This window comes from Lycorma delicatula, chromosome 6, assembly GCF_047948215.1.
Source record: "Lycorma delicatula isolate Av1 chromosome 6, ASM4794821v1, whole genome shotgun sequence".
Classification (NCBI taxonomy): Eukaryota; Metazoa; Arthropoda; class Insecta; order Hemiptera; family Fulgoridae; genus Lycorma; species Lycorma delicatula.
In genome coordinates, this window is record NC_134460.1 from 139835084 (window position 1) to 139849507 (window position 14424).

The 14424-nt window shown below is 29.5% G+C and overlaps 1 protein-coding gene across 1 annotated transcript in view; it reads right to left on the bottom strand.

The window, feature by feature from the left end:
• Mad1 (Mitotic arrest-deficient 1) overlaps window positions 1–14424 on the bottom strand; it is a 45383-nt gene that overhangs the window by 13660 nt on the left and 17299 nt on the right. Inside the window, exons 5-8 of the mRNA XM_075368651.1 lie at window positions 11837–11967; window positions 11355–11627; window positions 2654–2798; window positions 820–979 (exon numbers count right to left, since the gene is read on the bottom strand). Of these exons, the coding sequence (XP_075224766.1) occupies window positions 820–979; window positions 2654–2798; window positions 11355–11627; window positions 11837–11967 (709 nt within the window). The remainder of the gene's footprint in view (window positions 1–819; window positions 980–2653; window positions 2799–11354; window positions 11628–11836; window positions 11968–14424) is intronic.

A 14424-nucleotide genomic window follows, 5' to 3' on the forward strand; every position in this document is an offset into this window, starting at 1 on the left:
TAAAAAATACAATATGATATACCAAAATTATTAATAGAAAATGAATTAATAAAAAAAAATTTTAAGAATTCTACTTAAAAATTATTAAATATAAAATGATCTTCTTTCAAAGAATTGGAATTTATTCTTCTACAGAATTTCTGGAAGCTAATTAACAGCACTGTCTTCAGTGGTTACCAAACAGCTAATTAATCTGAAAGATTCTTTCAGAGAAAGCGTTCTGTTTAAAAGTATTACTTTTAAGACGAAATTGTAAACCGTCAATTTTCTTTAATTTTTCATCCACTAGCACAACCAAATTGTTATTCATGACAGAAGGATGCGTGTACTCCTTTCCTCATCAAGCACATTACTGCATCCCTCATTGAACTGCCACACCCACTTTTTAACCACATCATCACTCATAGTTTTTTCAACAAAAACTTAATTCACCAATGAATATCGGCTGGTTTAACAGTTTTTGCATTTATTAAATATGAGATAATCACCCTAATTTCACAATCAGTATTTTCAATCGACTGAATGTGGCACGCAAGCTCAGAGCTGCAATGCAGCAGTGTTAGAAGGAAACGGTACTTATTTTCATGATATGGTTCTTAGATATTTTAAATACGGGAAATCTTTTTGGATATATTGTTTAATCAATAAATGTATGTGAAAACTAGATATAACAATGACTGAGCTATGTCATATATTTAGGATCGACTGTATGGGGGATATTAACCCCCCTCCCAATAAAAATTATAGTTAAACTTTTTATAAAATTAATATCACTGAATTATACATTAAAAAACCTAGTAAAAATATAAAAATATATACTGGGATCAGCTTCCAACTGTTCACTTCTTTTTCTATATCCCTCCAATACTTTTTCAAGTGCTTCAATTCTACCGAGATGTTGCATATCAAGGGATGCACTTGATGTCATAGTGAATTCTTTTTGACATGAATCAACCAGTTCACGTAAATCATTTCTCTCCTGCAAAATGATAAAACAGATATTAAACAGTTAAACAGATAAAAAAGTTAGTTAATACCACTACATAATAACATGAACACACAGAATCACTGATACAATTCTTTTAAAAGTACTCAAAAACTTGATTTTAAAACCATTTATCTTTAAAGTATTCATTCTATGCAGGTAAACTGAATACTTTACATATATGATCTACTTATAAGTAGATCATATATAATTACACACTTTCATATATAAATCCCTCCAAATGTAAGTACCTCAAATAACTTAAATTTAGCTCCTCTTAAGAATATCCTACATTCCCTTTTCTATTCATTTTGTTCTTGGGCTTCTCTGTGAATGTTTTTTTAAATTATTTCCAGAATTCCCTTACTGACCTTTCTTTTCTCATTTTATTAATGCTGGTTCAAATCCTGATCAGACCTGGGTTTTTTCCTTACCCCGCCATAGAAAAAAATCACTTTCTCATAGCAAAAAAAAAAATAAAATAAAAAATAGGGGGAGTAGCTGCAACTGGAAATCAGCCTATAGTGAATACATAAATGGACATATCATTTCAGTATTTCTTTCTTTTTCCTGTTTAGCCTCCAGTACCCAGTATTACCTTTCAGATAATACTTCAGAGGATGAATGAGGATGATATGTATGAGTGTATATGAAATGTAGTTTTGTACAGTTTCAGTTCAATCATTCCTGAGATGTGTGGTTAATTGAAACCCAACCACCAAAGAACACCAGTATCCACAATCTAGTATTCACATCCGTGTGAAAATAACTGACTTTACTAGGACTTGAATGCTGGAACTCTTGACTTTCAAATCAGCTGATTTGGGAAGACGCATTCACCACTATACCAACCCGGTGGGTTATATCATTTCAGTCTACTCTATTCTATCCTTACCTACTGTTTTCAAGTCACAAATCTAATGTTCTCAATATTTATTGTAACTTTTCTTGTTCTTAGTAAGATTTTTATTAAAAATCTCATCTTTGTCTACCTTTGCTTGTTGATCTGATTCCTTACTCAATTTTTTTTTATTCTATACCCAAGTATTCAACTGTTCTTACCACCTCAAAATCTTCACCTTCCAGCTACAAGGATAAAGAAAACATTACAGCTACATGTTGCCTCTCATAACTCTCCTTTTTTTTAAGTGTACAACTGCCTAACCCACATATACAGCTTGTCTTATACATATCTTTCATTTTCTGCAACTAAAACAATAGCATTACCAAACATCCAAGCTCATATTCTTGCCTGGTTACAATTTCCCTTAACTTCTTTGTAGCTATTATCACTGAATGAACAAAACAGGAAATGATACATCACTCAACTACTGCAGGGCAGTTTTAACCTTGAAATTTTTTTCTACAGGTGGTAATTTTACACTACTTTCACCCTATGAATAGCAACTGAATTTACCCCAAAAACTTCATCATAACACTTTTAACCTTCAATGCTCTCCACACATTTCCTTGAGAATAGTATCATATGCTTTTTGTAAATCAATGTCCCATAATTCCAACTTTTTCTATGTAAGCCATACAGGAGATGTCGCATTATGGCAAATAAAATTAAACAAATTTACTAACATTATAATCCAAAAACACTGAAATATTCTTTAAAAAAATACATAATTGTAAAAATGGGTGTTAAAAAGCAGTTCTTCTTACCCAAGTGATTAAACTGTTTTGTTTACGGAGCCGAACCACTAACGCATTATTCTGTTCGAGTGTTGTTTTCAATCTAGAAATCTGAGATCTAAGTACCTCACATTCTGACTGTAACTCAACTTGAGCATCTTCAAGTGATTTGATTCTGAAATAATAAACACAAACTTAACAACATTTTATAATACACTTTAATGGCAAAAAATAAACAACAGCAATAAACGAAAAGAAAGAAATATAAAAGGATGAAATTATGAAATAAGAGGTGTGTGAGAAAAGTAATGAGACTGACTTTTTACTTACCAGAGTTTTTATTTTTTTCAAACAGTGATATTATCCCCTTCAAAGTAGCTCTCTTGGGCAGCTATACACTGACGGAGTTGTTGTTCCCACTCCTGGTAGCAGCGCTGAAAGGCTTCAACTGATGGGGCTTTTAACTGGTCGATTACAGTCTTTTGAATGTTCTCCTGAGTTCCAAAATTACATCCTTTTAAGACGTGTTTCAATTTCGGGAAAAGGAAAAAGTCACAAGAACTCAAATCAGGTGAATAGCGGAGTTGAGAAACCGCAGGAATGCATTTTGAGGTCAAAAATTCCCTGATGGAAATGGCTGTGTGACACGGGGCATTATCATGATGAAGTATCCACTTGTCTGCAATGTCTGGTCTCACGCGAATCACTCTTTTCCTGAGCCTTTCAAGGACACCTTTGTAAAACACTTGGTTGACAGTTTGTCCTGGAGGAACAAATTTTTATCCACAATACCCCTTCTGCCAAAAAAGCAAATCAGGGTGGTTTTGATCTTTGATTTGCTCATTCAACATTTTTTTGGTCAAGGAGATAATGGAGTATGCCACTCTTTGCTTTGCCACTTTGTTTCAGGATCGTACTCAAATATCGAGGATTCATTACCAGTGATCACACGATTGAAAAATTCTTGGTTATTGTAAATCCTCTCAAGAAGATCAATGCACACGTTTCTTCGATTGTACTTCTGTTCCGTTGTAAGGTTTTTTGGCACCAGTTTTGCTCAAACCTTTTGCATGTCCAAATTGTCTATCAATGTTTGATGTATGGTGAAAGTGTTTAAATTTAACTATTCATTCATCAACCTTATTGTTAAATGACGGTCTGATTTCACAAGAACCCTCACACGCTCAACGTTTTCGTCAGATTTTGAAGTTGAAGGTCTCCCTGAGCAAGGTTGATCTTCAATGTGTTCTCGGCCTTCCAAAAATGATTTGTGCTAGCAGAAAACTTGTGCTCTTGATAAGCAATGTTCCCCATAGGCCTGTTTCAAGTTTTCAAAGGTCACACTCACGGATTCCCCAAGTTTAACACAAAACTTGATTGCAGAACATTGCTCTAAATTCTGACGCTCGATTTTCGTAACACACAACAAAAACACAACGTCACTGATGGCGCTGTCAAAAATAATGTGTTGGCTGAATGGAGTTGAAACTCTTACTGAGCATGTGGAAGGGATAAAAAAACTGGTCTAGCACAGACCGGTAGACACAGCATTGCCAGATTGCTTGCAGTGTTACCAATCTCATTACTTTTCTCACACACCTCATACGATTTCAATGATATTAAAATTAAAATAATTCTTCTATATTTCACAAATTTACAAACAGTAAATTATTTATCAAGCGAATGAAGTTATACAAGTTTACAAACACAAACTATTTTATCCTAAGGATATCATCTACAAAAAATTAAAAAAGCTGTTGCAGCTGGAAAAAAGTAGAACACTGCCTGACAAAGTAACTGTAAGGCTAACTGTCAGTCCGACTCAAGTCAATCTGATTTGAATGTTAAATTTTCTTGTTTGGCATCCATTAATGAAGACTGAAGAGTGTGTGCAAAAGCTTTTATTACAGTAATGTTTTTAGCTTTTTAACTGTTTATTAATAAGAGTATAATATTATAAATAAATATTATATTTATTATAATTAAATATTATAAGAGTATAATTATTCATTCACTCCTTCAAAGTGTGCTTCAAGAAGAGAAAAATGTTGAGTGCTTTGGAAGCTGACTATTTCACGAAAACAAAATACTCTTAATTAAAGTAATCTAATCAGCAAAAGAGAGAGAGACGGTTAGTGAGGGATGATATCAAGATTTATTATTTATTTCTATTTGAAGCATTATCGTTGACAATATTGGATTAAGTTTATAATGGGTAAAGCTGAGGTGATAAACAATAAATGAAAATAATAGAATAGAATCTTGCACCATCCATACTTATTTCAATGGACTAAAGACAAGGCACCATAAAAGCATTCAATAACATTCAACTAATGAATTTACTACAGATTTTTATTATCAGTAATAGGGGACCTGTTTTTAGGATCAACAGAACTGCAAGAAAAATGCTAAATATTCTAACTGCAAATCACTTGCAAGTTACAAAGAAAAAGCTGAGAGGCTTTTTTACTTGTTTTGTGGACTCACTATTTGAGTTTGGCAAATAATAATTAATAATGGGTAATTAAAAGTAAAGCAATTATGAACTGCTGTTTAGTAAAATAGCGTGCCCGCCATTAGCAGATTGTATTTTTATTAGTTTTCGAATATTGAAGTTAATATGATGGGCAAAGTTTAAAGAGTAACCAAATTATATCAATAACAATAAACTATGACAGAATTGAAAATTATAAAACACATATAATTATCACCAGACATAGAGCTGCAGATACAAACTGGTGTTACCAATGAAGAAAAAACCTATTGAAATCCCCTAAAGGATGTAAAAAATACTTATCAAATTTTTTTAAACTGTAATGATTTATAGGATTAAATTTTACTTTACATTTTTAATAAGAAACAAAATATGAAATAAAATAACGGGAACAAGAAAAATTACAAGCCATATTCTTTGAAAATATGTTTAATGACTATGTTCTCAGCTATAAGTTGAAGGAAGGATGGCAAACTATTTTGCAGCAAACAGAATGTTGAGTGCTGGTTTTGGTAAAAAAGCGGTGATGCTCAATAAATTTGTCTTTCCTTAAATATCAGTAATTTCTTAGTTACACTGCCACATTTTTTGGCATCCTGGGACAGGGAGTAAAATTAATGAAAGCTGTGAGTGATATCCACATGACAGCTCTTGCTCATGACAGTCCTTTTGTGAGAATATTGATAAATGTTGTACAATACTGGTATCCTATTTACTAGCCATTTGTCACATTTCCTTCTCTAAATTTAAGTAGAACTTTTGATTCTGACCAAATTGTAGACGGTACTTAAAAAGAGGAATCGTATAATAAAAATTATGTATATAGTAGTATTATGTAGTTTTATAGAATAAATTTCAAAATTAATTTCTTATTGGTACTAAAATTTTATTTAGTGGAAAAAAGATTTCTAGCAACTTTTTTCTCTGAAAAATTAAAAAAAAAAAAATGGGGAAAGGTCAACATATATTTGAGCAAATATGGCATATGCTAGATGTCGTTTTAAATGTAAAACCCATTAATATAATAATAAAAATGTATATCTCTAGAACTTTCAACTGTAGTTTATGGATGAATAGAAAAAAATATTATTTTTATTTAAATTAATTCCAGCATGCTGCCATTTCTAACATGTATACATATATATATTTTTTTAATTAAGAAAAACATTTAACAAGTAGCAGGTCAAAGAAAATGATCAAACAGTTAAACCAGCAGTGGATCATACAGATAAATATTACTGATAGGATGCATAAGTATAAATTATTCATTAACTGTGTAATTAATATCCAAATTTCCGATCATTTTATCCATACCGTAATACATTTTTTTGATTGAGCATTTTATAGACTTTCTTTTAAGTTCTTTTGATACTTATTCCAAATATTTATAAGATAAATAGTAATTTTGCTATTAATATTCAATTTTAACTTATAATTTACAAAACTAATACAGTAAGTTTAAATATTTAACAAATAAAAACCTTGATATCAACATTGTACTTTCAGTTGTAAGAACAATCTCAATCCATTTCAATTTTTCACAAAACTGCTGAACAATAATAGGAGTATTGTAAGATGAGCTTCGTCCTAAAACATGTTTAGCCATATCAGCCCAGTCTTGGAGCCTAAAAATAACTATGAGATATCATGAAATGAAATAAGGAGAAATAATATTTAAAATGAAAAAGATAAGCATTTGCTACTAAAGCAAAAAGAAAAATTAAGGAACAGGTTGGGACAACTCAACTAAATAAGAGTAAAAAGAAATTGCTAAAAAAACCAATTTAAAAAACATAAAATCAAAGAACAGAAAAAGTATTCAATTAGAAATAGTATAAATAACGACAGCCTACAATAAAATAGTCTAAAATAAAAAAAATAATCAAGGGAACAAACTATGAATGTTTAATAATAAACAATTTAGTTATTTTTACTATCTACAAAAATGCATACAACACTAGTCTTCTATGGTAGAAAATTTTAGAGGGGAACCATATCTTTACATTATTATTTCTTGAAAAATCTAATTGTTTTTTTTTTGTGTGACAGATTACAAGCCTGAAACTAAATTTTCTTGCCGTTATTCAGTTTTTAATAAATGTATCCACTGTACCAAATTTCTTTTTATACTTTCTAGTTATAATGTAATGTATATAATCATTTTTAGAAAAATAATTTATTATAACAAAGAAATAATACCTGCACCTGACAAAGAGCATATATAAGAGTTTATTGTGTTGGCAACTATGTTCAGCATAAACATAACCTCTGCCTCAGAAGTCCCTGTTTTGAAAAAAGTAAAATTACACATATGCATTCAGGATATGTATCTAAAAGAAGGATTATTTATATGATAGGATGACAGTTTTCCCCTTTAAGTGTAAATGGAACATTACTGTATTGTACTAAAAGTATGTTTGAATAATCGTGATCATGCAGAAAAAATGTTATGTTTGAATAATCTTTTTTTACTTCATAAAATACAATAAATAACATTAAAGAAAATTATATTATCTGAATTCACATGATTTTTTTTTTTGTTATTGATTAACTAAATATTTTATAAACAAGAACTGTATGAAATGATTTCTGTATCATAGAAGTAATAATAAAGTTTAGCCTGAAAAGATACTGCACTGAATGAAGTACAGGTAAAACATTATGTCAATCTGCTAAACTGACAAACATGTAGGCACTCAAATACTTTCTGGTCAAATAGTCCACATAAAGTGTGACAGCATCAAATTAATATATAAAAACAATATTTTCTTAACACATAAACCAGAAAAGACATATTGAAAAACTCACTAAATTCTAATAACGTACACAATAAAACAAGAAGGTAGACGATAGAAAGATTATCTGCCTTTTAAAATAAACAAAGCAGAGATACCTAACTTATGAACATACCCTCGTGTCCACATCTTAACCCATATCAGATCTACCAGATCTAACTTTAAAGGTCGCATTACATCAAATTAGAATTACAAGAGTTAATGGAAAATCCCAAGTTGTAACAATATTCAATTGTAATTACTCTATTATATGATTTCAATAATATAAAAAAAAGAAGATGGAGGAATATATATCCACTGAAATAAATAAACATATACCACATTAAATAGAAATAAGCAATAAAAAGTAAATAAAAAGGACTTTGCCTTCAACATACTAATTCTTAAGAGGAAAATTAATTAAAACATTAAAGTACTAAATATAAAAAGTAAGCAATTATGTAAAACAAGCTGATTTGATTGCATTCTTTGAAAAAAATTTTGATAGAAAATGATAACCGTATTTCCACGTCCCCTTAACTAACTGTAACAAAAACTCAATGGCATCGCTGACCCATGTTCAGAAGTTATATAAAAATTTCATAAAAAATCCCAGCAAAAATCTGCAAAACGTAGATACAAAGCAAAACAATAACCAATAAAAAAAATGTAGACTTATTTTCATTCCTTAATAAAACTGCCCCAAATATAAAACCAAAATGACATGTAATGGAATCATAAAATTAGAACAAGACTGTGATCTTTGGTTTCATATACAAGAAAAAAAAAAAATTTTTTTTCCCTCAAAATAAGACCAAATAAATGTCTTAAAAAAGTAGCTTAGCCAAGGAACATTAAATTATGTGAAAAGAAATCTACCTACCCTTTGAGTAAAATTTAAAAATACGGAACCCATAAGGTTCATATTTCTCAGACTTCTACACGGATTGTGACAAGATTAAATAGCATCAATCCTTCATATATGGAAATAATAATATCCAAAATACATATTCTTCCACAATTTTTCAATGCTAGAATTGTGATTTTTTGTTAAGAGGGTGACATCAAATATATCTGCAAAAACTTGAATGCAAAAATTAGGGAAACATGCTAACTATATTAGCATAATTTCCCTTATATAGGATAGTAAACTGTATAACTAACTATATAGCCAAGAACTTAATTAACTAAAAAAAACTAGAAGACTGTTGATAAAATATGCATTAAAATTTGACACCATCAAAAAATATCAGCAATTGTTGCTGAGGAATTATTATTAAAAAAATGTCCCTTGTTAAATAAAATGATAATAATAATTATTATTTATTATTAACAATTAAACCATTTTAGGTCATAATTAACAACCAAATTGCTTCATGGAGAGTACTAGTAATTCAGGACCTTAACAACTACTACTCAGCCATACTGTTGCAAAGACTTTCCTAAAGTGTAAATTTTATGTGAAATTAAATTACAGTATTTTAATGGAATTACAATACTATACAGTATAAAACATGATTAATGATCTACTACTAGACATTAATGGCATTTAACCATAATACATATTATTTTCTTTCTTGATAATGTGTGTAGAAGAAAAAACCAAACTGGAGATATATGCATTGCAGAGTAACATACACTCCAAATATTTCTGTAGCATATTTCATTGATGCTAGACATTAAATAAACTCAGCATTCACCTTCCTCTATTACTTTAAGGAAAATATTCTTAAAATAATCTTCAGTAACTGGTGATATATATGTACTTACAACTTCATTCATATTTTAATGTTGAGTATTTTGAACAAACCAGCCTTTGGTGGTGCACAACATTTTCTCAATTTCTTTAATGATTGCAGAAATAACTGTCTGATTAAAATACACAAACAGTTGGTGCTAATGATAGTTAATTTAATTAATGGTAGTTAATTTATTCTTTTAAACTTGTCTGTACTTCCAATATGAGACTTTCAGAAATTTCTAAGTATTAGCGAAACACTTCTTATTTCTTTCAAAAACCAGTCTTTATTTTTTATAGTATATTTTAGATGAGAATGATGATTTTAATTTTATGGCTATTTCATTAACTTTCTAACACTAACATCATAAAATGTCTTCTGTTAAGTTCAAAATCATACATGTATACACAACATTTAAGAAATAACCACAAAAACTTGATCACAGTTCTATAAATTAAGGGAGGAATTTAACATGAAAAACATATTAGGGGCAAATGATGTCAATCAATGTGAAGTTCCAAATTAAACAATCCATTAAATCGCAAATGTTAATCTTAACCTTTTTGGAACTGGCGTCGCACTTACATAACTGCAGTAAACTGTCTGCACAGACTACGGTTGTGTAAACTTGTTTTAGAACTTTTTCATTTGAGTACTATCATCATATTAATGTGACTAATATAATTCTTTCATTGACATGTGCTGCACTTTACTGGCTTTAAAATGAACTATTTACACTTTCGATATGTTGCAACTAACAGCTGAAAATAGAGAGAATAAAATCATGTTATCAGTGTTCTAAAACAAGGTCCTATAAGTTTTGTTTAACTCTGTTAGTAAACATGGCCAATTCGTTGCATTCGTGTCTAAGATTTATTTCTTTTCATTAAAGCTTTAATAACATCCTAAATTATAGAAGATATAGTGAATGAAACAAACACATATTATACCCATGCTTCTGAACAAACCAATCTTGCTCATTCAAATTTATGATGGAAACCACCAACCGACATAGATAAACTGCATACATTTTTGAGTTTGATTGACCATGTTTATTCCAAAAAATAAGAAAAATTTTATAAAAGAGAGTACTGGTCAACAGACAGGCTAATACATTCCCCAATAATTTCCAAAATTATGACTAGAGACAGATATTTGAACATTCTTATTATGCTTCATTTTGCCAATAATAAAAATCATCTATCCACCCAGTTTCTGTTTTTTTTTTTCAAAATTCAAGAATTATTAGATAAATTGAAAAAAATATCTCAAATGTGTTTTATCATAATCAGGTATAGAAATTGATGAGTCCTTAGTTTTGTTCAAAGGAAGGCTTAATTTTATGTTTATAATAAAAATTGTGTTTAAAAAAATTTGTTTACAACAAAAAAAAAAAAATAGTTTTAAATTTTAAACTAATTAAAATAATATTCATTTCTAATGATTGTGAAGTGATTCATACAGAGAATGACTACATAAAGATAAGTAACTTTAATAAAATAACCTAGCCTGAGTGTGAACTAGGATTTACAGTAAATTAGTCCTGAAAAGGTTAAATTGGACACGTTAAAATATTAAATTTACATAACCTACCCTCAGCATGAACTAGGATTTACAGTAAATTAGTCCTAAAAAGATTAAATTGGACACATTAAAATATTAAATTTACATATTACAACTACAGAATACAAATTACAAATCTGAAACAATTAACGAATACTAACTTTGATTTAGCCTGTGTATTCTCAGATGTAAGCACAATCTCACTCTTTTGTAACTTTTCAAATAATTGTCTAAGATCAATAGGACTAATGGAAGTACTGGTTGGTCCTAAAATATGATTGGCCAAATCTGTCCATTCTTGGAGCCTATACTGTGTAACTCGTACATTTGTCTTCAACGTCACAATCTCTTGCTCACGTTCCTGAAGAACTGCTACACGACTACGCAAATCAGTCACAACATCTTCTAAAACTAAATGGTTGTTGATTGCTTGTCTGAATAAAACAAAATAAATAGCAATTATAAAAATAACTACAATATTAATTTTTCATTGATATTTAATGATACAAACAAACTGTTATGTAATTCTTAAGTTAGATTACATTAACATTTGTAATTATGATAAGTAAACTTTCTAATAAAAAAATAAATAAACAAAATAAAATGATTTCTACCTAGACACATCCATACATAAATGAATTACCTAAGATTTTTATTTTCATCTTTTAAGGTGGCCACTTCCTTTTCAAGATCAAACAATCGAAGTAATTTAGTCTGCTGAGCTTGAACCATTGTAACTGTTTTCTGACTTGATTCTTTTTCATACAACAATTCCTGAAATCAATTGATTAAATTAAAAGAAAATTAACTAACAATAAATATTTATCATAATAAAAAAATTCTACAGATATTATAAATTAGAAATCAGTGGCAATTAAGGATGTAAATTTAATATGCCTATACAAATATCTCAGAACAGTTTTTATTAATTTAATGACATGAAGGTCATCATCATCGTGTGTTCTTTCTGGCCACAGGTCCCTTACGCCACTGCTGTCTCCATCCATTTCTGCTCCAAGCTTGCCTTCTCCTTCATTTCTTTGAAGTTTCCAATCTTACTGCATCTATTATCTTCATCCTTCTTCTTCATTGCTTCCCTTATCCTTCCAATGCAGTTGTCAGTTTTCACTTCTTCTAACCACATGACCTAATCATCAGTGTGCTTTTCTTTTACATACTTTCTTCTACATAAATCTCTCTTTTATTTAATTCTATTCATTACTTCTCCAGTCCTCACTTTTTATCTGTCCATCTTACTTTTCCATCCTTCTCCTCAAAAGTCTCAACCAGTCCCTCCTCTCTAATGAGCATATATGAAGATCATATATGCACAATTGACTCTTAGGCATAAATAAAACTGTTTTTGTACCAGTCAAGCATATATTTTTACATGACAGAAGATAGAAATGTCCATTAAATTAATACATATTAAACAGTCAAGTTGAAAATAACTTGGGGAAAAAATTAATCCAAAAACGTATTCTAATGACAAATTCAAACAAAGTGGAAAAAAGTGAAAAAATCACTGCTATTTTCTTAAATTAGGATCTAGAGTATGTTAAACTAAAACAATTAATATATAATCCAGAAAACTAAAAAACAATTACTGTATTTAAAATACAAACATTTCTTGAGAATTTTTTTGTAAGCAGACAACAAAGAATCTCTGTAGCCTAAAAACAAGTAACAAAGAAACTGAAGCATTACAATTAAACTAAGTAACAGTAAATATAATTTAGCAAAATAACAGAAAAATAAATAATCATAATAGTACACAAGAGAAATTTTAAAATAACCGCTTACAGAGAGAAAAAACCAACAGAGCTGTAAAGGGAACAATTCAAGAAATCAAAACCGTGATGGATGTAAAAAAATTTAACTAACAAAAAAATAATCACAAAATAAATCTAAGAATGAAATAAAATGAATAATAAATAACTATAATAATACACACATGCGCGTGTACACACACACATTAAATTTATATCTTTCTGAAAATTCAAATAATTCATCAACATACTGACCACTGAGCCAACTAAATTAAAAAAACATTAACCATCAAACACAGTAAGAGAAAAACTTAAAAAACTAATATCAATAGTCGACTTTGAGGGATCCCATATCATTGGTAAATAATTCTACAATTACATCAATAAATAAAAACTTAAAAATTTAGAAAACATAAACCCTAACAACCACAAAATTTATAACAACACAAATGCTTATATCTGTGGATTAATACAAAAGCAAGATATTAAGCAGAGAGGGCCAAGAAAGAAAGGAGGAGTGATAAGATATGGATCAAATAAATATAATACAGAACTGAAAAATGGCATTTCAGTTGCAGGGTGCAAGAAATGTTTTCTGCAGACATTTTCTGTATCATGTAGGCTTACTACCAAATTGAGAAAAGAAAAAAAAACTCAAGTGAATCAATTATACAATATAAAATAAAAGCTTAATAATAACTAAATAATTCAAATTAAAGCGGGAATGATGAAATAATGTACTTTGGTTATGTAGTCTGACACACAAGTATATTATCACAAATAAAATAATTTTTTTTTATTTTTAACATTAATTAAAAATATTAAGCATATAATTAAACATATCAATATTATATGGAATCACATACTACTTCTATAGAACACTCATTTCCACACTACTCGTATGTCGTAAAACCTTGAAAGTAAATCAAAACTATCTTATTTTTTTTATATATAAGGATACTGGCCATCAAATCTAATATGTATTACAAATCATACTAAAAAATATCATCATCTTATTATTATAGTGAATAACAAAAAAAATCATCAATAGTTACAAAAGAATATACAGTTCTTAACGACTATTCATCAACAGGGAGAGCTCTCAAAAAATTATTTGACTGTTCCACACTTAACATGATTCTGATGTTGAGCCACCTTCTACAGTTTGTCTGTCAATGTCTTATAAAAATATATCTCCTACCTTTTTGCACTCCTTTCTTTTGTACATATAAAAATACGATGACCTTGTAACGGATATCTTTCTTTACGCAGTCTCACTGTCCTGTCATATCAAATAAAGAATATATCACCACTTCCCTGCAATCTGACTTAAACATGTCCTTTCCTCATGACGGCTAAATTCGCACAACACCCGAAACAAAAAAAATGTCAGTCTGGCTTCTCCCCCACCAGACGCCCGTCTCCTCCGTACATACTCGGCCCGCTCGTATCTATGCATGTA